This window comes from Ipomoea nil, unplaced genomic scaffold (assembly GCF_001879475.1).
Source record: "Ipomoea nil cultivar Tokyo-kokei standard unplaced genomic scaffold, Asagao_1.1 scaffold1179, whole genome shotgun sequence".
Lineage (NCBI taxonomy): Eukaryota > Viridiplantae > Streptophyta > Magnoliopsida > Solanales > Convolvulaceae > Ipomoea > Ipomoea nil.
The window spans coordinates 1,708,510-1,733,562 of record NW_017617607.1 but is presented as its reverse complement, the minus strand read 5'-3'; the positions used below and the strand labels follow the sequence as shown (position 1 = coordinate 1,733,562).

At 39.1% G+C, this 25,053-nt stretch overlaps 1 protein-coding gene across 2 annotated transcripts; it reads left to right on the top strand.

Moving 5' to 3' along the window:
• The first annotated feature begins 1,159 nt into the window (after positions 1 to 1,159).
• Positions 1,160 to 3,783, top strand: LOC109183833 (homeobox protein knotted-1-like 2). 2 transcript variants are annotated; one of them, XM_019333890.1, is made up of 3 exons: positions 1,160 to 1,459; positions 1,602 to 1,700; positions 3,487 to 3,783. In XM_019333890.1, exons 1-3 carry the CDS (start codon positions 1,295 to 1,297, stop codon positions 3,637 to 3,639), a joined length of 417 nt encoding a protein of 138 aa, XP_019189435.1. In that variant the 5' UTR covers positions 1,160 to 1,294; the 3' UTR covers positions 3,640 to 3,783. The 2 variants fall into 2 exon arrangements, with proteins under 2 accessions (XP_019189435.1, XP_019189434.1); XM_019333889.1 differs by having other exon boundaries at positions 1,161 to 1,459; positions 1,578 to 1,700.
• Positions 3,784 to 25,053: the final 21,270 nt, after the last annotated feature.

Sequence of the window (25,053 nt, the reverse complement as noted above, 5' to 3'; positions counted from 1 at the left end):
TGATGTGTAGCACCAGTGTTAGGGAGCTAATTCTAAGAGAATGGGGTGATGGCTAGATCATCATCATAAGTCATATTTGGTAACATTGTAGTGCAGTATGACCAAGGTTGTTGCAAATTTGACACTTTGAAACGTAGCCACAACCACGTCCACAACTCCAGCTTCCTCTATTTCCATGACCACGACCATGAGGTTGATTAGTAGTGCTTTCCTATTGAGAGGTAGTGGTTGGTCTTCTCTGTGCAACAAGTGCTGATGGTGGATTGGGTTGGGGGAGAAGCCAAAGAGACATCATCCGCATAGATGAATTGATGTGCGGTGAAATAGTCATTGAGTTAATCAATTGGCACATGTTCTTTGGTGTATCAATGAGGATACCATTTCACAGTATATATAAAAGTCGGTCAAAATATTACTTACTTTCAATTTAATTAGTAAGATTTATAAAACAAATTAAACTTGTGGGAGTAAAATTCTTTAAGAATTAACCCATTATTTATATAAAGGGAAGTTTATGTAAACATATTTAAAATTTAAAATTAGTAAAATGGTCAAATATGCTATTAAACTTTACTCGAAAGTGTAATTAAACCTCTACATTTTTAAAAAGTTCAATTAAATAATAAATATACACTCGAACTTGTCAAAATGGGTCAAATTAGTCCTGTTTACCGATAACCAATAAGTTAATGGTAAAATTACAGCTATTGGCCGTCGTTGACCACCGTTAAATTGTCCCAATTAAAAAAAAAAAAAAACCAACGACCATTGGTGGTCTTCTCTCGTGGAGAATACAACCGGATTGTGGCCTTCTTCAATGGTGACCGACGACCATTTTCCGGTAGCCAAAATTCTTGACGGAACCCTAATAACCGTTTATTTCATGTGAATAAGTGACTATTGGGTTTAGATGCATCAAAATAACATGTTGGAGTATTTAATTTAATGTTTTTAAAGTTGAAGAATTTAATTAATTGCACTCTTATTTGACACATTTTCCTTTAAAATTTAGATGAATTTAGGCTTTAATTTGATGTGTACGAGAAAAACAGTGCAATATGTAAATATGTACAGTAGAATATAACTATTTAACTGCGTACGAAATGGGAGGGTAGCTGGGCTTTTCATCCATTTTGCTATGCTGTTTCCACTTATATAACTAGTCTATAGTTAGCAGTTTGAGATCACATCAAATATATATCATTCACCCATCAACTCACTCAGAGAGGCAGGGAGAAAAGCATATTTAGTAAAACCTAGGTTTTGGCTAAAATACACAAGAGATTGGCCATATATGGAAACTGGGAATGAAGAAAAGGAGTGCATTTTTGGAGAAGTAGAAGATGATGATGATATTGATATTGATGATGATGATGAGGATGAGGATTCACTCAAGAAGAAGATTGCTTCCCATGCTTTATATGGCCTCCTTGTTGACACTCACATTGACTGCTTAAAGGTCTCTTCTTCTCCTTCTTCTCTCTCTCTTTCTCTCACATAGAAATTATATATTATGGCCTGGTCTCTGGTCTGGTCTGATATGATGATATATATATCCATGGATTTAACACTTGCAGCTTTGTTTGGGAATGGCGGATCAGATTGAAGAAAAGTCATCCAAGTATGAGCCAAATAAAGCAGCTAATTGCCAAATAATCAGCTCACGCAAAAGTGATCAACTGGAGTTGGACAATTTCATGGTAAGACACATATATCCACATCTCTCTCTCTCTCTTTCTTTAATAAATTAAAGTGAAAAGCATATATTATTGTTTTATTCACCCAAAACAGTCGTTAATTACAACTATATATCCAAATACTGTATAGTCATATCTATCTACGACAGTTCATCCCATGTATTAGATCGAATACCCAACTATCTTTTATCTTTATTAGGGTTGTATATGTAATAGATCACACCACCCACACTCACCAAATTAAAGACTCCACTTTTACTTGAAGTCTTCCAGGCAGCTGAGACTACCTAAAGACTAAAGAGTGAGAATTTGGTTTTGTTTTGGTTATTTAGTCTTTTTTAGGTGTGACAAATGAAACCTAGCTAGCTAATTAAAGACATGTTGTTTAGTTTCTATTTTTTTTTTTTTTTTTTTTTTTGTTGAGTACTATTGACTCTGTTATAATGTAGTATCTGTTCATATATACTTTCTCAACATATTAGCACACCCACAACCTCCCATTGGCGTTTAGTTTGTAGTTTAATTAATTTCACAGTAAATAATGTTTTTGTGTCTCCAAAGGAAGTGAAGTAGGGCCAGTGAGAGTAATTTTGTTTGTTTATATATATATATATATATATATATATATATATATATATATATATATATATATATATATATGTGTGTATATAACTAACTACCCTTGCTCTTCACAACACTAATAACACCCTTAATTTATTCGAGAATGGGTCTCAGTTTGAATCACAATTCATATATTTCAAACTGAGACCCATTCTCGAATAAATTAAGGGTGTTAGTGTTGTGAAGAGCAAGGGTAGTTAATTATATACACTTATATATATATATATATATATATATATATATATATATATATATATATATATATAGGTGAAAACTTACATTGCCAACAAAAAATAAATGTACACAATTTACTAGACGAATGCACACAATCTACTCCAGGGGTAGATCGTGTGCAATAATGTGTACCTGGAGTATTAGTTTGTGTACGTTCATTGATCGGAGTAGATTGTGTGTATTCATATAGTATGTAGTTCAATTCTCAGGTTCTCATTTAAAGGGTGACTCAAATTGAACACAAAGGTATATATATAATCATGTTTAGTACATAATAAATAATTTATTGCATAGAATATATATATATATATATATATATATATATATATATATATATATATATATATATAGGGTTGCATTCAAATACAAAACCCCTTAAAATACAAACCCCACTTAAAATACAAACTTGAGCTCGTGCACATATTAACAAACTTAGATGCACACTGGGCACACTGCCAACAATTTCTAGAATTAGCTCGTGCACACATTAACATATATATATATGCACATAGCGCGTAGGAGGAAAAATCACAACCATCCATCAAAGCTCGTGCACACATTAACATACTTACATGCACACAACACTTAAGAGGAAAAAATCACAACCATCCATCAAAGCTCGTGCACACATTAACTTACTTACATGCACACTGGGCACACTGCCAATAATATCTGGAATTAGCTCGTGCACACATTAGTATACTTACATGAACACAGTTTGTATTTTAAGGGTTGTTTGTATTTGAAAATAATCATATATATATATATATATATATATATATATATATATATATATATATATATATATATATATATATATATATATATATATATATATATATATAGTTAGTTAGTTAGTTAGGTTTAGTATATATGTAATGTGTGGCAATAGGCATTAGGCATCAGGTGGGTACCTAATTATGTATACATGCAGGAAGCATATTGCATGGCACTAAGCAAGCTAAAAGAAGTAATGAAGGAACCACACCAAGAGACCATGACCTTCATCAATCATATGCATTCTCAGCTTGAGGAGCTTATGGAAGCCCCTTCAATGTCCCAATCTCATCTTGCGAAGACTACCTAGCTACTAATATATACCTACCTTATATTATATATATGTATCTACCATTTCATATCATCATCAATGTCTATCATTTTCAACCTTAAACTGATTAGCCTGTTATTGTTGATCGAGTTGCTAGATAAATATATTTATATATGTTGTATTGATGAGCATTATTATATTTTCTTTGATTTTTTGAATAATGTATTTGTGTTAAATTAATTCGGTGATGTTAAAATTAAACCTGGGCTCTCACATACAGGAACTTGAAACCCTAATTGTGGGTGCATGTATGAATATAATGAAGAAGAAGGGTGAATATATAGGAATAGATGGAGAATGAAATTAAATTATTAGAATAGCAGGCAGAGGCACAGGAGTTAAGGTTCTGGTTTTGTAGAAATATTTGTACAAAACCATGGGGGAGCTGATAAGGCCTATCAAGTGGAGGAGCAGATGACTACGGTTGGTTTGCAGAAAGCACTATTACAGTCAACGTGCATCTACATCAGTAGTTTTTTCTTAGTTTTTTGAGGGGTCCAAAATGAAGTGTAGGATAGAGAAGGAGAGCAAATACATTTTTCACTCCTGCAAATTCATGATTTTTTAATTTGTGGGCCCTCAGGAAAGAGAAAAATGAGAAAAAAGGTGCAATGCGCGTGTTGTGCCACTGGCGCGTTAAACACTTTTATTTTCTTTTGCGTTAATCACCTTTTTTTCCTTCTTTTTAAAAACCAACAAGGGCATTGGATTTTGACAGTACTAGCTAACATCCATATCATACAACAGTTTCCCATTAAATTAAAACGTTCTTCAATTGCATATCAAGTCGTAAAAGTTCTGGCCTCTTTTAATTAGGGACATAGTTTTCTTTAAATCATAATGATAACTATATTTTTATCTATAAACATCATCACCTTGGAATTTGATATTCATTGAAGCACCTTAGCTCCCCAGTTGGTTTGATCTTTGATGGGAGTTCTTATACTGGTGAAAGTACGTGAAGAATTCGGTCCAGAAAGAATGACCGATAATTGTTATATTGTGAAACATGGTCCACTATGAGCATTGTGAACCTTGATCTAGATTATGTGTATGCAATTAGCAAACTACGGAGTATTATTTTCAGTTATACTGATTATTTACATTCAGTTATTTATGTATGGGTACGCTGAGTCTCTTGTGAGATTGTCTCATGTATATTTATTCGTGAGATGGGCGGGTCACGATGAAAATGCAATACTTACGATGTAAAATGTAATACTAATCAGGAATAGATAGTCCCTACTCGGGCATTAAGCCAAGTACGATGCAGGCAGTCGAGCATGGGTGCCTAGGACACTTATGTAGTTCGAAGGGAGATGCCTCTGTTGTTCTAATGATCGCGCAGCATTCAGGCGATCCCTTATTGGGCTCAGTTGGGCGACCAGGCTAGGCAGTCGGCGTGTCCCAATCGAGTGCGTGCTCCAGAGGCAGTTAAGGGTAGATTTAGAGGAGATTATTTTCTTGTACGCTGAGTAACTTCCTTTTCTCACATTAGGAAGATACTCCAGCAGTTTTGGAAGCTTTCCTTGTCTATTTTAGTTAATTTTTCCTTTCTTGCTTTTTTCAAGGCCCAAATCCTTGTATAAATACATACCCCCCCCCCCCCCCAGAGTCACATTGTAGGGATCTGATTTTTCAAGACACATAGCATTATTCTACTTCATTTTTCTCTCGCACGATCATTCTCTTTTACTTAGTATTTTACGGTAGCATTGACCCGCTGGCCGACTACTCTTGTAGCCGTAAAACAAACATTGTCACCGTCCATGGGGATCGATACAAAAGGTTTTGTCTCTATAAACTTTGCTAATGGCACGAACTAGATGAAGTAGAAGGTTAGGTAACGCCGGGCATGTCGCCCGCGGGTAGCCATGCCTCCAGATCTTCGAGAATAGCTTAGTCACCGTAATTCTGGTGAGACGTTGACAGCACGTACTGGGGGTACTGTCGCGCCGACTCATGAGACGCTGATGTTTTGTAGTTTTAGTGTGGTGGGATGGAATGATACATGTGTAAACGAAGGTTGTGGAACCCCCGAGTGTCAAACTCAAGGACAACAAATCGGAGTAAGCAAAGTGCAAACAATCAGTTGTCACAATGTGTTAACAAGGTAGGCTAGGTGCAAGATGTGTAGGTGAGCATGTGCGTGCAAGCAAGGAAAACAAAGAAATAAAGGAAAACAAACAAATAAGTAAAACGGGGATTTGGATGGAAAAGATTCGTGATCATGCATTCATTGATCTAAAGGTGGATAAGAGAAGGTGCAAGGGTTGACTAATCTAAGGGAGAACTAAGGCACCAACATTAGGTTGCGTAGAACCTATACTCTCAATTCCTAAGTCTGGTGAGTCATTCTATCAAACAGTATATGGGCGGTCTACCGTCCCCTCACCAATCTAGCCCTCTCGGGCCATAAGCCGGAGATTGCAAAGGCAAGACTAAGACAAGGGAAATCTCTTACTCCTTCCCCACTCTCACACACATCTCTCCATTGGAGCACATAATGGAGAGAGGTCAATATGCACACCTCTACAACATAGACATTCAAGGTCAATCGATACATCAAATCTCATCATCTAATCTATACAAAGCATGAATACACAATCACAATCCAATTCCAAACCAAATCCTAGCAATCTAGCAACTCATCATCATCAATAGATTACAAACACAAGATAGATATGAAATCAAAAGCAAGAAGAAATGTTACCCAAGTCTTCAATTCAAAGTGTTTAGCAATCCATGGGAAATTGTAGAACAATGAGTCTACTAGCTAGAAATCTACCCTAAGAACCCTAATCTAAGCTATCTAATTGAGTGGTATTGATTTCTATAGTCTCCTCCCCTGAAATAGACCCAATACAAGCCTTTAAATAGGCAAAAATATGATTTTTCCGTGAAAGTGGCCGCCTAACGCAATCTCCAACGTGCGTTGGTCGGAACATTGAACTTTCTGTTTCGCCCCAACGCCCGTCCAACGTGTGTTGGACGATGCGTTGGTAACTAGCCCTCCTGGTCTTCTTCAAAGTTGTAGTTCTTGAAGTTTCTTAACCATAGCAACTTGAATAACCTCAATTGGACACTCCTAGCTCAAGATATGCTCCGATTAACAACCTGTCGCTGGAATGCCCTGTAATTGACAGTGTTTTGCTCTTTTCTACAAAGGCAATCTCAATTAGTCCTTAATCCTAACTTCTATCAAAGTAAAATATTCTACACATGTATTAGGCTCAAAAGACTCTAAATAAAACACAATATGCCTCCTAATTGCCCTAGCAAATGTAGCATCTTTGGCACTTATCATAGTTTCCACACTTTATTCTTTCTCGTCATCGAGCAAGGTTTCAATTCAACTCAAGGAATGATAACTAACAAATATGCTTAATGCAAATTCAATCTATCAATTGGTGTATCAAGACAAATGTGTAAAACAATGGAGGGGGTGAAATCCCTCATATCATAGAGCAAGTGTGATACCATGTGCCCTACTAAGCAACTCAAGGAATATACAATGGAAGCAAAAACCACTTTCAAAGGATAAAATTAAACACAACGGGACATACTCTCCACACCAATTCAAGCATGCAAAAATTGGGATTCACCTCCTATTTTATAAGGGCCTTCAAGCCGATCCACGTAGTGGGAACGATGTGCACACCCCAACCAAGCTTTCAACCTTATAACGCCAAGGCGCTGTACATAAAATAAGTGAAAGGTTTGGTATGGACCGCTCCCCGCCATTTGTCTTAGGCGGGCACTCTTTCCTTCTCATCCCCTCGGAATCATTACCGAGCGACCCGACTTCACATGGAGCTCCATGCTTTTTTGAAGGTCAGTGCTATGGGTGCCCGGTTTCCAGCGGGGTGGCTCACCTCCACTCTCTCTTCTTGTCTCCTAGAACATCGCCATTGGGACAACCGACTTCACGTAAAGCTCTACGCTTTTTCGAAGACAGTGCAATGGAATTGCCCCAAATTCTAGCGAGACGGATCACCTCGTTTCTTTTATCTCAAGGGATGGCCATTATTTTTGGTCTTTGACTTTTTCTCATTCTTCATTTCTACTACTTCAATTCTCTGGTGCCTTTTTCTCGGGGTTTGGGAATTTATTCTCAATTTTCACCAAAAAGGCTCACATTTTGCCCTATACCTTACCAAGATTAGGTTCATTTCCGGCCTTGCTTTCAATTATATTTCTAGTTGAGGGGACACTCCCACTTCAATAGATACTTGACTAAGGTCCAAACAAAATAAGATGTGAATAACATGCCAGCATGCAAAATGATATAAACCTATTTGGCTCTATGCATTTCTCACATGCTGTAAAGAGGTAACTTCCAATGCATATTTCAAGAATTAAACAATTTAAGACATAGCTAGCACATTTCCAACACGATATGAACAGTAACACACTCTCCACCATCACTTGTATTACGCCTTCCAATATTAGTTTGGGACCTCGAACAATGAGGTGGAGTATGAGGCAGTCATAGGCGGACTCCAGTTGTTCCAAGCACTTAAAGCCACTCGAGTGCAGATCAAGACCGACTCCTGTTTGGTGGTCAGTCAGCTTAAGGCAGAATGTTAAACTAGGAAAGAATTGTTGAAGTTATGAGATCGTCTATGTGCCTTGAGCAGAGAACGCAGAAGTAGACATTATATCGAAGCTAGCATTGGGAGGTGTGCCCAGCCACCTCGCGATGGCTTGTCGGATAGAGGTCGTGGAACCAAGCACCGAAGCATTGTTGGTCTGTGCAGTCACTCGGATGCCTACTCCCCACCCCGATCCTAACACTCATCCTTAGTGGTTTTGGATCGCGGATATCATAAGGTACAAGCAATAGTGTGAGCTTCCTGATAACAAGGAGGACGCCGAGCGCGTAAGGAGAAGAGCAACGCCCTATGAGATAGTGGACGGTCAGTTATACAAACGATCTTTCAGCAGACCATTGTTGCGCTGCCTGCTTCCTGATGAGGCCAAGATCGTTATGATAGAGGCGCATCGAGAGATTTGTGCAGCTCATCAAGGGGCCAACACTTTGGCTTGGAAGCTTGTTATTTAGGGATACTACTGGCTGACCATGATGAAAGATTGCATGGAAAAAGTGATGAAGTGCCCGACTTGCTAGTCATTTGCCAAAAAGGACACCTGACCAGCCACTTTCTATACCCCTGTCACCACCGCGATCCCCTTTGCAAAATGGGGGATCGATCTGCTCAGGCCACTCCCCAAGCGCCCGGACGTGTGTGGTTCTGTATAGCGACAATAGACTACTTCACCAAATGGGCAGAGGTTGAACCCTTGGGGACCATCACAGAGTATCAGTGTCGTCGATTTGTATGGAGAAATATCGTTTGCTGGTTCGGACTACTTGAGCAGTTGGTCACCGACAATGGTCGACAGTTTGACAACCGGGCATTCATGGCATTTTGCATCCAGCACGGGATCCACCACATAAAAGTATATGTATCCTACCCTTAGGTTAACGGGCACCTGGGTCGAGAAAGAGGTTGGAGGAGTTGGGAGGAACCTGGGTCGAGCAGCTAGAAAACGTTTTATGGTCCTATCGAGCGACTCCTCGATGGGCGACTGCCGAAACCCCCTTCGCTTTGGCATATGGGTTTGAGGCTAAGGTACCGATTGAGATCAAGGTTCCTAGTTGGCGGATTTTGCTGTACAATGATGCAGGCAATGGGGAGAGCTTGCAAATCGAGAAGAATTTCCTAAAAGAGAGAAGAGATGCGGTGTATGCCCGAATGGTTGAGTACTAGCAGGCAGTCAAGAAGTACCAGGACAAGAGAGCACGAGTCCGATTCCATCAGGTAGGCGACTTGGTCCTAAGGAATCGGGAGGTTAGCCGGCCGACCGGACGCAAAATGGCAGTAAAATCGGAAGGACCTTATAAGATTCTAGAGGAAGTCTATCTGGGGACCTACCGACTGGAAACTAAGGAAGGCTGGCTGGTGGAACGCACGTGGAATGCTCACCACTTAAAGAAGTTCTATCAGTAGGCTAGTTGTCTTTCCTTTCTCTTGCTATTCGTTGAAGGCACTTAGTTGCCAAACTAGTTCGTTTATTACTTAGTTGATTAGTAATAAAGTTATGTTAGTTCGTTTTAGCATTTCACTTGTAATCAACCGGTCAGGCCGAAAGATTGTCACCCCTCCCTACGTGGATGGCTGACTTCACATTTTCAAGCATGAAGTTCGGATGGGCAGCCACACTGCGTGCAAATGGGAGAGAACTTCCACCCCTCCTTGCGAGGATGGCTGACTTTTCATTTTCAGGAACGAAGTTCAGATGGACTGCCACGATGCGTGCAAGTTAGGAGATTGTCACGCCTCCCTGCGAGGATGGCTGACTTCGCCTTTTAAGGTATGAAGTTTGGATGTGCAGTGATGAATGTCTAAAACTAATGCTTTTTCCTTTTACATTTTGGTATTTTTACTGGTTAATCATTATATTATGGGGCCAATTTGGTAACTTATGGAATGATTGTTTTTGCTTAGGTGACTTGACAAGAAAATGATGTTTTGAGCCAAACATTGAGTTATTTGATCAAGATTCCAAGTCATCATAGCATGAGGATATTTTTGTGAGGCAAAATGAAGAAAAGAAGATTGAACAACACTCTTTCATGTGCCAAATATTTGTGCCTTAGTGGTCTTGATGATATAGGCAATTCAATGCAAAGGCAAAGCAAAAGATAGTAAGGTGGCATTCCTCGCCAGATTGGCGCAGTCTCCGTATTTTGGCCATATCTCTGCGTAGGAGTGTCTAAATTAAGTGTTTTTTATGTCATTGGAAAACTAACTTGAAGAGCTACAACTTTGATGAAGATCACAAACGCTAATTCAAAGGTTTTGAGGGTGAAAACGGGCCTAGAAGACAACCTTAGTGCACAGGCAATGCACACTGCCTGTGGCCACGGGTCTGGCCACTGGGCAGTGTGCCCTGCATTTCTGGCCACGGGTGAAGCCACGCCCGTGGCCAGCCCTCTGTAACTTTTTGCAGCCCGTTTTTTACCCTTTTAAGGGGATTTTTCCACCCCAAAACATATCTTTCATTACATCTTTCATTTCCCTTTCATTTCTCTAGTTAGGGTTAGTTTAGAATAGCTTAGATTAGTGTAGATTTGTGTTTCCTTTCCATTTCCAAGCTCAAGAACATTGTAAATCTTGGATTTCAAGGCTTCAACAGAGAAGTTTTCTTATTCATCTCATTCTCTTTACTTTTCATCTATGCTTTCAATTTCTCTTTTAATATTGTGTATTTATTGTTATATTATGAGTATCTAAGTGTTTTGGGACTAGGATTTGGTTTGATTTCTTGCTATTGATGCCTATTTGAGATGTATTGCATAAAGGGGATTAATTTGGGTGATCTAGGGTTGTTGTGTGAAATGGGTTTGTTGAGAAATTTGTGTATGATTGTTGGATCCCAATTATATGCTTGATTTGGAGTGTGTTTGTTGCTACGAGAGTAGAACTTGTACACTAGCCACACATTCACACACTTAATGCCCAATACGAGAGTATTTCGAGTATTAAGGAGAATTTATGCCTTGTGTTCTTGCTTGGGCAACCTTGGATTGAATTGCCACGAGAGTGGAGTTTAAGGTTAGGTTGCAAGTCCAGATAGCTACGAGAGTGGTATTTGGACACTTTTGTGCATCTCACTTACCTTATGCCTTGTTTAATTCCCTAATCTTGAGTACAATATTTGGCATCTTAGCTTGAATCAACCAAGTCCCGGTCCTTTGTTTTACTTGTCTTATTTGTTTTTAGCCTAATCTTATCAAACCAACTCATTAAGGATAGGTCTAGCTTCTAAAAGAATAGTTTTAGCTTGTGCTTAACTCCACTTTACATCAATTCCTAACATTACAAGAGTCATCTCCAGTGGAACGATATCTAAACTCTATACTGTAATTTGATATTTGATGGATGCGTGAAAAACGTTCTTCATCAAATTTGGGGGAGAACTGTCACCCCTCCTCGCGAGGATGCCTGACTTTGCCTTTTTAGGCATGAAGGGACTCAGGGGCTTGTAGGCCGTCAGCCTCTCCCACTAAGGGATTTAGTGGATTTTGAAGGTGGTTCGTTTGGTTTGGCACTCAGGGGCTCGTAGGTAGTCAGCCTCGTCCACTAAGGTACTTAGCTGATTTGAAGTCAGTTTGTTGTGGTTGGCACTGAGGGGCTTGTAGGTAGTCAGCTTCGCCTACTAAGAGACTTAACGGATTTTGAAGGTGGTTCGTTTGGTTTGGCACACAGGGGCTCGTAGGCAGTCTGCCTCGCCCATTGAGGGACTTGGCGGATTTGGAGTTGGTTTGTGGAAGAAGGCACTCATGGTGCTTGTAGGTAGTCAGCCTCGTCCACTGAGGGACTTAGCAAATTTTGAAGGTGGTTCGTTTGGTTTGGCACTCAAGGGCTTGTAGGCAGTCAACCTCAGCCACTGAGGGACTTGGCGGATTTTGGAGTTGGTTTGTGGAGGTTGGCACTTAGGGGCTCGTAGGCAGTCAGCCTCGACCCGAAAAAGACTTAGTCAAAATCGAAGATGTGTACAAGCGACAGAGGAGAAACATAGAGGAAAATAGGAAATTTTCATTCAAAAAAAAAAAAAAAAAACCCAGGTGTAAGCAATCGGTTACATCCAAAAAAAAAAAAAAAAAAAAAGATAAGGGAAACTCCTAACAACTACTCTAATTGGTTGATGGGCCAGCAATCTTGATAATAATAAATATTATAGTTTATTTGTATATGTTACAGTAACTGTTTTTGTATTATTTCGCATAATATAGTAGTATTTATTTCAATTAAATAATAATGTCTTTATTTCATACCAAATTAGGATGTAAGTAAATAAAACATTTTAATAATGAATTCATTAAACCAATGTTGATTTTTTGAATTAGCTATTGCCTAAGGAGTGTTAATTTAATTATAAAAATTTAATCCTTAAATGGGTCCCAATTATGTGAAGCTTACATAGTCATTCGTCCATCTAATTTGCAGGAATCGGCGACAGATGGAAGCTGCTGAGTTTTCAATTTGTTGCTACAGTTTTGGATTAATATGAGTGGATTATTGGCATGAGGATGCAATGAATTCTAGTGTTTGTTAGCCTAAGTAATATAAATAGATGATGACAGTAGTGTTGGAAAGGAACCATTCTTCCTCTTGAATATCTAAATTCTTTCTTTGAAGCTGTTATCAATGGTCCTGCGCGGCTAATTTTCTTTAGTTTGGTTTAGTAAATTGAAGCCCCAGAATTGATTATATTGAGAGATTATTAAAGTTATTTACTTTTGTTATATAATTTTTATGCATTTCAGTATTAAATATTCTTCAAAATTATTTTAATAGTTATATCATTTAATTGCTAGGGAGGCTTACTAGTTATTTATTTGATATAATTATTCGCTATGTTAGATAATGATTTGTACTACAAGTTATTATAATTTCAATAGTGACTGAGATAAATTATTGATGGAGTTAGTGATAATTGGTCTCAGGTAGAATATTATCCTAAATTAAATGCAACTGCTTGTGCTTGTGTTATTTAGTTTGTCGGTTTTCCGAATTTCTATTGTTGCTACTAAAGTAAATCTATAGCGCTTGTCTTAGATTATTTAGTAGTTAGTGTTAATTAAATCGCGTGTGCTTTAGTTACCTACAACTAATGCGAAACAGGAATGAAATAATTTCACGACAAATATTCAAGTGCATATTAATTACCTTTTGAATCAATGATCAGTGCTAAATTCTGGTGGTGGATATTGACTAACTAAGGTTTTCTATTCTAAGTGTTTTCAATATTTTGTTCTTCATCGATTTTTCTTTTATTTAATTTTTATTCTCGTTATATTCCAAATCACCATCATTTTCTTAAGTACAAAAATTAAACTAGTTACTCATCGTGGGAACAATCCTTACTCCCGCTACTACGTTTGTAAGGGTTTAATTTGAGAGCCTACGACAGCTCGCCATGTCTCCTCAATTAGGCAAGCGGAAATGTCAGTCGGAGTAGCGGTAATTGTTATTGAGCGGCGCCTTTGCAGTTGGTCGGCCAACTCGCCCTCATCTTCCCCGTTTAAGTCAAGAGTGAAGCTTGAGGTGCTCGAGCCAGTGCACTGCGGTTGGCTGCCGAGTCCAAATACTCGGTGTCCAGCAAAATTTGCTGGCCGCCACCTTGACTAGTAGCTTGATGGTCCAGGTCCACTACCCCTTTTTCATGTGCGGGGGTAGTTGGGGTACGGTTGTCTTCATCCAGAGTAGCCGGGAACCCATAGTGGTGAGGATTGGAGTCGCTATACCGAGCAGCCAGGACAACGTAAATCTCCTTTTGAATGTCGGTTATGCCAAGTTGGTAGTCCTTTGTGCCAGCGTTAGTCAGATAGGCCTAACCAGGGTGATCTCTTCAGTGTTGGACCGGGTATATTCTGCCACCTCCCGCTGGAAGTCGGTCGATTCCTTATACGCAGCCAGGACGACATCGCGGGCAGTTTGCAGATCCACCAACAGCTGCTCATTCTTCCTTTGCTCTGCCTCTAGAGTAGAGGTCACATGTCCAAGCTTTAGGTTCATGTCGTCCATCTGCTTTGGCATGTTCATTTCGGATATCGTGGATATCCTTCAACTCGGCCAGCATGACCTTTTGGTGGCGGCAGAGTGCAAGTTGGCACATGAGAGCGTACATGGCAAAAAGACAATGTTAGTCTAAGTGCTGGAATGCATGCAATCGACTCACCTGAAAAGTTCGGTGGGTAACCCACCCCATCCAGCAGCAGGTCGGCATCAACTCCCTCTACGGACTACAGGTCCTTGGAGAAGATCACATTCTCGAGCCAGTCACTCACGGAGTACTTCCCCTTGTGAATGGCCTCCGTCTCGTTTGCCTCGGGACCAACCAGTATCCGCTTGGCAGCCGGTGCCTCTATATGGGTCTCTCCCGGACGTTTTGTCCCCGACCAACGTAGCGACGGAGCGGCCGCAGTCGGGGTGGCCAACCCCTTTCGCCTAGTATCTGCCACGGACTAGACTGAGGCAGTCGGTGATCCACCAATAACCAGTGGGTCCGAGCTGCGTATAGCTAGCGATAGGGTGGAGTCGGCCGAAGTGGTCACGCCCTTGCCTTTATCAGCGGCAGTCAGGCGGGCGCAACCAAAAGCATGGAGCAATGCACGGCGATTAGCTATCTATCCCTCGGAGGACGCTTCGGCTGGTTGTTCGTCGTTGGAGATAAGTTCAACAGCCTGTCTAGAAGTTGAGTGACAAACGACTAAAGTATCGACACCATCCTGATCTTCCTCGTCCGACTCCTCCGAGGACGTCTCAGTATCGTTGTTCCCTGCAATAGAGAAAAGGCGGTCAAAGCCTATTTATAGCACACAGGCAATTAGAAGAATACAGATAGCAGACCTGTGTTGACTGCACCGGCCGACAGAATCTCAACCCTTTGCATGGCCTGCAGTCACAACTAGCGCCTGGCCGAGATTAACTCACCCTCTTCGATTTTCTTGACCATATCTTCTAGGTCGTCCGGGCAAGGCGGTCGTACGACGACTGCAAGGTAGTCGGGAAGTCGAATGCGGCATGAAGAGGGACAACTGGGCAGACAAACATGAACTCCTCCTTCCAGCCCTTGTAGGAGGATTCCAATTTATCCAGGAATTTGCGACCGTCCCAGCTACGAATCTGCACGTAACCTGGGGCGGCCGAACCATCGGCCGTCAGCCGGAACAGTTGGTGGAAGAGGGGCAAGGAAGCATGCACCCCAAGGCGGTGGCAATAAGTCAGAAAGGAGACAAGGAGGCGGTAGGAGTTTGGCCCTAACTGACCAGGCACAAGGCCGTAGTACCGGAGAATAAGGGAAAGAAAAGGAAAAATGGGTACTCGAAATCCACAACAAATGGACTTGTAGTGGATCCCCACAAAACCGCCCTTAGGCGGATCGATCACTTGTTGTCGATCACCAGCATGACGAGTGACCGTCATTGTACCCGTAGGCGGCAGGTGTGGTTTTAATCGTTAGTAGTGACGGTGGAACAGCGGCCAACTGGCCATTCCAGGTCCTCGAAGAAACCTGGATCCCTATGGATGGGAGGATCGACGGGGGTATCGGAGGTGGTTCCCGGGGCAGTCGCTGGCCGGGATGTAGTGGCCGGAGAGTTTGAAGTCACGCCTTGACTATCGGCGGAGGAGGAAGCGATGGGGGTCTGGGAAGTTTACATTTAACAGTAAGAGGAAAGAAAGGAGGGCTAACGTTAAGAAGTATGAAGAAACCGCCGGAGGGTTGAACGGAACTGACTCGGAGGATGGTTGAAAGCCGAAGAGGAGTGCTAGATCACCGGAGAAAAGTGAAGGGAGAGTAGGGAGTTCGCCGGAGAAGGAAGGGAGTTGGAGAAAAAAGTGAAAGGAAAAGGAGGGGGAGTGGCCGGGCTATTTATAGGTACGGCTGGTCGCCCAGATTGCGACACTTGTCCTTCATCGGACGGGTGGGGAGAGAGACGTAACATTTGACAAGACCGTTACAAAGAGACACCATCGAGATGTAACTGGCAGAATTCGAGAGGACCAATTATTACATCTCAGTAACTGTACCATTTGTGGAACCAGTCGGGAAAACCGTAAAAACCACTCCATCGCACGCCCAACCGATTGCGCGCCTCCTCTTAGCTCTCTCTTAAATAATGGCAAGCAGCTGGTCAGGACCCGAGTTCTACACTTGGTAAGTTTTTTACTTTTCTAGGTCGTCACTCAGCTAAACCTCAGAAAAGTGAGGGACTGGTGATAGGTACCCCCTAGCTGGGCGTTCAGCCAGGTACGGCGCAAGCAATCGGGCATGGGTGCCTAGGACACTTAGCAGTTCGAAGGGAGAGGCCTCTATTGTTCTAATGAACGCGCAGGATTCAGGCGGTCCCTTATTCAACTCAGTTGGGCAACCAGGATAGGTAGTCGGCCTGTCCTAGACCGAGTGCGCGCTTTAGAGGCGGTTAAGGGTAGATTTAGCATAAATGATTTCCTTGTACGCCAAGTAACTTCCTTTTCTTACATTAGGAAGATACTCCAGCAATTTTGGAAGCTTTCCTTTGTCTATTTTAGTTTTTTTTTTTTTTTTTTTTTTGAAGACCTTTGTCTATTTTAGTTAATTTTCCCTTTCTTGCATTTTTCAAGGCCCAAATCCTTGTATAAATACCACCTCGGGGTCACATTGTAGGGATCCGATTTTTCAAGACACATAGCGTTACTTTGCTTCATTTTTCTCTCGCACGATCATTCTCTTTTGCATAGTATTTTACAGTAGTGTTGGCCCGCCGACCGGCTACTCCGGTAGCCGTAAAACCAACATAATTGTTTGTCACTTATTATTTGGAAATGTTTATTATTTTTGAGGAAAAATGCACTCTATAATAATTTTAAGTCAAAATATAATATTTAGGGGTTGACAAATTAATTATGAAAAAAAAAAATGTAATACCTATGAGGAAAAATATAATAATATTTTTAAATCAAAACATAATATTAAGGGCTGGAAAGTTACTTATGAGAAAAAATTGTAATACTTATGAAAAATTTGACTCGTCTCACATATCCTCTCATAGGAGATTGTGCGATTATGTACATTTAGTAAAGAGATTATGTACTTTCAGTTATAATTGAAAATACATAATATGTTAATTGTATGTACATAATCTGGACGACAGTCCATTGTGTTAATTTTGTAGAATAAGATCTCATTTATCTTATTATGAGTTGGGTAGTAACACATATTCCTTCTCAATGTTCATTGATGGAAAAATTGGTATTTAAAGTGGCCGTTTGTTGTATAATTTTCAGTGGGTCCATTTTCGTTTTGGGTCGGGTTAAAATATGATTCGGATTTTTCTTAGTGAAATGTTTAATTTGCTGATATATTATACGCATAAAATAGATAACAGGTGAATGAGAAATTGAGTCCCAAAGTATACCCAATTGATTAGGAAAAAATGGAGTTGGGAAGGCTTTGAAGGAGCCTTTGTCCCAGATCGAAAAAGGAAATTGGAATTGTGGGCACTAGTATATATACAATTTCTTTTTCAATAAAGTTTGAGTTATATAACATAAATGCTCTCTCTTGTATGCAAGGGGGCATAAATCACAAATTTCTCCTATAAAAGCCTGGAGCCTCCAAAAAACTTCTCCCAACCTTCCTAAATTTTTAGTGTTCCTTTGTTTAAGTATTGTGATTCAATTTATCAGTTTTATCTTGATAAATTGATGCTACAACACTCCTAGAACACTTGGGAGGTAGCAAAGGAAAGTGTGTGCAACACATGACTTGAATTTTCTTTTTTTTTTCTTTTTTTGTTTGGGTATACCCAGGGTTTCCACCGTCGAACAGAGTGACTAATCCCCTCGCTAAATTGTAGGCACCTCTTTTGGGTGGGACAGCTGGCCTGAAGATTTAAGACTGCTCCATTACCAAAGCCAAGGATCGAACCCTTGGACTTGAATTTTCTTTGAGACCATTCTGATCACTTGCATTATATCATATAGATTTCCCGTATTGCCAACCGATAACAAAGGGATAACAATGGACTAAATGTGGGGAATGGTAACAATGTGGCATGTTCCGATATCCTGGTGAACTTTGGTTCGCAAACCGATGGTGAAAATGGACTAAATGTGGGGAATGGTAACGATGTGGCATGTTCCGATATCCTGGTGAATTTTGGTTCGCAAACCGATGGTGACATTCAATGCTATTTCTCCTTTGTTGGATTGTATTCGTAGTGAACTCCGGGACTTCGCCGAGGCTTAAGCTTTATCACAACATGTTCTTGACGGCTTGGAAGGGTCGTCAACATGTGAACAAAGAAAAGTTGTACAGTATATATTCAAATTTCAAAATCGCGCGGGTAAAAGATCTCTATCAAGAAGTCCTCTGATTCTTCACTAACGTTATCTACTGAAGTGCCTCCGGGATTCAAATAGCGTAGCCTCTGGGGTTCAAGTGGCGCATGCCTCCGGGATTCAAAATGGCGTAGCTTCGGGGATTCAAGTGGTGTTATCTTCAACAGCAAGCAAACGTCAAGCTTCAAGCCAGTCAACTCTGCAAAGCTTCAAAGTACCTGCAATGGCTTCAAAATCTTCAAAGCGGCTTCAAACATTCAAATGCCTTCAAGTAGCTCTCAATTCTTCAAGTCTTCAAGTTGTTCTCAATGTATTTAAGGTGTGATTTAAAGAATGAAATTGAGGCTCTATTTATAGTGAAGTTTGTAACTAAAATCCCTCAACAAACTCCACTAATATTTATTTAATTAAATTAATTAATTATCTACTAAAATGAAGCTTGCCAAAATCAAGTCTAGGTTCATTATTCTATCATCTAATCCAAATTCAAATTAAATTATAATTATCTAATTCAAATATAATAAAATCATATTATATTTAAATGGGCTTGGGCCAATTAATTAATTAATTCAATAGCCAAATCAAATTTACTTGGACTAATTAAATTAATTTAATTATCATAGCCCAATTAATTAAATTAGACTAATATCGATCAACCCCAAAATTGGGTTCAATAATGATTTAATCGGTCGACTTGTCGGTTTCAAATTTTTTGTGTCCTACCGTGGCATTGGACTTTTGTGGACGGGTTGCTTTGCTACAAAGGTAAGATTTTCCTGTTACAAACATCCAAATTTATTCCATTGATTCTTGAAAGTGTACATGACACTACGCATGAAGGAGCCCAGAAAACCTTACTTCGGCTGACTCGGGAATTTTATTGCTCTGATGCGACGATCTGTCCGTGAGTTTGTACGTAATTGTTCTACTTGTCAACGTTGCAAATGGGAGAATCTACACCATGCGGGTCTTTTTCAACCATTACGGATTCCTAGCTAATTTGGATTGACATTTCCTTGGACTTTATTAAGGGTCTCCCTAAAGTTCATGGTAAGTCAGTTATCTTGGTGGTCGTGGATCGTCTGTCCAAGTATGCGCACTTCCTTCCTCTAAGTCACCCCTACACGGCTACCTTAGTTACCGTCGCTTTCTTCGCCAGCATTGTGAAACTACATGGCCTTCAGTGATCGTGATAAGACGTCCACTAGTGCCTTTTAATTGGAAAGACCTCTTCGATCAAATTGAGTGGCTCCACTTTTCTCTTTTCTACAGCATATCATCCGCAAGCTGATGGCCAGACCGCACTATCGAAATGTATCTTCGCTGCTTCGTAGGAGAGTTTCCACATAAATAAGTTGATTGGCTTCCGTGGTCTTAATATTGTTACAAAACTTCCTTCCCTTCAGCGCTAGCTCCAAATTAACCTCTCCCTTTCAGGTTACGTTGTTACTGTATTTCGAAGTTGGCAGTAGTAGATATTGCACTACTGAGCCACGATGACTTCCTCCACCGTCCGAGAACATCTATAATCGTAAGCACATGCAGGGACGTTGTATCTTTTAATTTCCTGTTAAGATTTGAAACTGTCAAAGAACATTGTTTGATTAACCAATAAAATTAACAAATAATGAGAGATTGAGGGGTGCAAGGATCATGAGGAAGCAGAGTACCTCTTATGCTGCCTCACACAGAATATAGAAACACTGAAATGAGGAAACATTATGTTGTGTTCTCCAGCAGATCAGAGCAGCCTAACTTGGACAATCACATTAAAGTACTAGACAGAAGAGAACTAAGATGGATTACCAACAAGATGAAGCTCACTTATAAAAGACACTATATAAATAAATTCCTTTAACACCATTTCAAAGAGTCAAGAAACTATTATAAAGCACTGAACTAAAACTCATCTGCAACAATTTCATGGCTTATTTAGTAGCATCAATCAGATCAAAAAATTGCAACACCAGACCATGTGAGAGAATGCATAACTCAAATGATAATTTCCAGATCTTTAGGTTAGTCAAATGTACTAAGAATTCAAGTTATTTTTACAACATCAAATAAAAGCTATTGAAACTATCAGGCATATAGTGAATGTATAGATTATTGCTCAAAATTCCTAACATAATTCTAATGCATTTTTGGCAAAACACATACAATTTAGCAGGGAAAATAAATAAATAAATAAATAAATAAAATAAAAAGGAAAAGGGTCAAATAGACATGAACTTTACTCAAAAAGTCAATTAGGCCCTTAAATTTTCAAAAGTTGCAATTAAACCTTTAAACATGTTATTTGAAACATTTAAGCCCAGAAACCGGCGATTGGAGAAGGCGACGAGTTTGCTAATTAGCTTAATTAATTAGCACAAAACAGAGACAATTGAACAACAGTACAAATATTAGTACAAAGAAATGAGTAAAGCTAAAAACCAAATGGAGCAGGTGACTATGAACAATTTTATACTAACAAGAAGATTTAGATAAGCATTACAGGGATAGGTTAGGATAATTATGCCACAAAAGAAATTTTAATATAATCAAGGTTGATTAATAAAACTACAAACTGCATTAAAAATGCATTAATATGTCCGCAAGTACTGTGCACTTAATAGTATATCTTAGAGCATCACCACCATCAGTGAATAAAGTGGAGTTATTGAAACAGTAATTGATGATATGATGGAGAGAGAGAAAATTAGAAAACTTCTACAAGAGGTTGGGTTTTTAATTGACACAAAAGAACAAAACTGTGCGCGTTTTGCACACGGCTATGCCCATCATGGCGCGTGCAGTGAACGCGCCGGCTAGAGCGTAGCTTCAACTTTAATTTTTTTTTTCTTTTTCTACTTCTGTGTCAGAACTGTCCCTTTTTTATTTTCTTTTTCATTTTTTTTACTTCACTCTCTCTCTCCTAATGTAACATAAATAACAGTGCAAAAGTTAATTTGATAAGGATCGGATGCTCTTAGAATAAGCAAATCAAACACAACCATATCCAGATATGACTTGGAACTCATAGCATTGCTATCTACAAGAAATAATGTATTTTGAAGTTTAAAATATTAAGGAAAAATTACAACAATCAACAACCATTTTAGAGGTACCAAAATTATTGAATCGAATCAAAAGAAATATGAAAAGAGTTAAAAATGACAAATAGGACTTACTATTCTTCTCACAAAAAAAAAAAAAAAATAAGACTTACTATTTCTAGACGGGTGGAGGACCGGCGACCTGCTGCAGCGCTGATATACCAGGAAGAGAGAGCGCCGACACTGTAACACCCTGTAAAAACTTAATTCGAAAACTATTTTGTATAATTATTTTCTTGTTGTAATTGTGCACATTGGCTCATTAGCTCCTAATTAGCCACCAATAACAAGTACCTTATCAAGGAAAGTGAAATGTATAGAGGGCTATATGAATCATATAATTCCTCATTAAATTGGTAATATAAGGAATAGGTGGTAGTAGAATTAAATGGTTATATTATGGCCCTAACCTTAAACTAAATCTTTAAACTTTCTTATGACACCAGATGTATCACTAGTTTATTCTAAAGTGTGTTATTCAAGGTTTATCATGCTTGTTTTCAAAAAAAAAAAAAAAAAAAAAAAAATAGAAGGTTTATCATGCTTGGAAATATCTAAGTTTTTATTTATCAAGTAATTTTGATATGTTAACCAACAAATGCTGTTGTCTTCTTTCCAGGAATATATATTGATAAGAAATGCCCCTTACACTCATTATTGACTGCTCATTAGTTTTAAAGCTACCCCATTTTGCATCATGACTTGTTTAGTAGTATCTTTTGCACAAAAGTGCCATGACCACTGCTGGCTTTGCATATCATATCCAAGACCTTTGGTGGCATGGCAGCTTAGGTGTCAGAATTTGGATATAGCAGCTCTATGAAATGTAGAAAAACTTGTTATGTCAAACTTATACCTAAACCATTTTTTGATGTATGGGGTTGCATGTTTACTCTGCTGGCTTATGCTGAAAAAGAATGTTTTGTTTTAGCGTATTTGTTTTGATTTTCAAGGACCCTTTTCTTCAAGGACCCTTTTCTGTAATCGTGTTCATGGGTTTGGGTTTAAATTTGTTGTTCCACATATACTGTGAAGTAAGAGTTCAGGCAGTATTCCCCGGACTCGGAATGGAGAGAGATGACTATAAACCGAAGGGAGCATAAAGAAGTAGGCAATGAAGCAGATGGCTATTATGGTGGGATCAGAAAGCTTTACAGTGAGGATGAGATCTCTGAGTGGAAATGCTTTTGGCCAAGCTTCACCCTGGATTAACCACGATTTACTCGCCCCATCATTGTGCATTTTCTAACTTTGAATAGTATATATAAACAGCTTTTAGGAAAGAATCACCAGGCCTTTCTGTCTCAGTTTTATGCAGAAGATGCCTAACTAGAGGTTTGTGTCCTACAGTCTGTAAGGTCATGTAAATTTTCAATGATTAAATGAGAAAAAATTTCCAGTTGTTTATACAAGTGAAATGGGCAACTTCTGTCTCGTCTATAGTCCCCTCTCTGCATTTAGTTCTGGATTTGAATGTTTAATATTTTAAAAGCTCATATTACTACTTAAAAAAAATTATAAATGAATTTTATAAAAAAAATAATTAAAAATGTGATGGAATCGCGACGGAATAGCGATGGGAAAAAAATATGGTGACAAAATATTTGTTTACAAAATAGCGACGGAATTAGCGTTGAAATAATTTCTGTTGCCAAAGGGTGATGGAATTGCGACGGAAAAAGTTCCGTCGCAAAATTGCGACGCCTTATTCCCCGTCGCCAAATTCGTTGTCATATTTGGCGACGGAATTATTCCGTCGCGTATAGAAATACGACAAGCTCATAGACGACGGAACAGATTCCGTTGCGAAACGTGATTCGCGACGGAATTTTGCTGTTTCGCGATTTTTCTTGTAGTGTAACCGGCAAATGCAATTGCAAGCAGTATAGAATAGAAATAAAAGTAGAGGCAAGATAATAGGAAGAGAGTCAGGAAGTTTTTATTAGTCTTTTCATCAATCATCCATCTTACAAGGAGGTAAAAGTACATATATATAGTGTACAAGGTAATAATAAAGGTATACTTAATGGTAATAAGTATATATCATTTATAACTGTTACAAAATAGGTAATAATGTATTAATGTTCACAATAATGTTTTGTTTATAACATTTTCGGTATAAATTTATTTTAATTTTAAATAAGTTTATTTTCAAAACAAAGAATATTTAATAAAATATTTTATTACGAGAGTCCAATATATATTATTAAAATATGATTCTGTATATTATTTTGTTAATTTATAGAGCCTGGGTTTGAAACCTGATGTTTACATTTATTCTTGTGTGCCATTATGTATTAAGTTGTGTGCCTGATATTAATTTGTTGTGTGCCCATTATTTGTCCTCACAAATCTAGCACGCAACATACAAACTTTGGCACACGACTACATTCGGCCATGCACACGACATACCGGCTAATGGCACACACTACATCTGTCCTTACAGTCCTCTATAATATATTTGTCCTCATTTGAATACACATATATATATATATATATATATATATATATATATATATATATATATATATATATATATATATATATATATATATATATATATATATTTTTTTTTTTTTTTTTTTTTTTTTTTTTTTTGAATCCGGTGCACACCTCCTAGTTAGCCGAGTCCGTAAGCACACTCCCTGGTCGTTGATGTTGTTCTTTTAACGGTTCAGATGGGGTGTGGTAATGAAACCCATGTGGGCTGGGTTTGTAGGTAGGCAGTGGTTGTTTTGTAATTCATCTTTTTCTTTTATTATGACAAGTCATTATTTCCCGCGGTGAATTTGTGTGTGTGAGGAGATAAAATCGGAGTGTTTTTTTGTTCTCTCCACTGGCACTCGGTTTCTATAGCTTTTTCGCGCAGACTCTTCGTTTTCGCAGCCCGCTCTTCTTCCGGTCGCCTCATCCCTCTGGTATACACGACGTCTGAGCACCCCTCATGGCTGGTTCCAGCAGGAGACAGTCTAAGCGGCTTAGGGGCGTCTCTTCTGCTTCTACTACCGGTATTATTTTCACCGATTCTGTGTTTTTTTTTTCCTTTTTTTGTTTGTTTCGGGGTTTTTTTTTCGGGGGGTTTGTGGGTTTGCTTCTGTTCCGAAGGGATTTGGGTTGGGATTTAGGATTTTGTATTTTTCTTGGGTTTGTAGTTCTTCGGTGTGTTTTTTTAGGGGTTTTCTCCGTGGTGTTGGTCTTGGCAGTCGTCAGTGTCCTTAGGGTTTGGGGGGGCGACGAGTATGGTGGTGAGTGGTGTTTGATTTCTGGGTTAGGGTTCGTGTTTTTTTTTTTTTTCACACCATTAAGGATTGTAATTCTGTTTCAGCTTTCTATTCCCCCCCCCCCCCCCCCCCCCTTTGCTAGGTATATCCATAAATAAACAAAAAAAAAAAATCAAT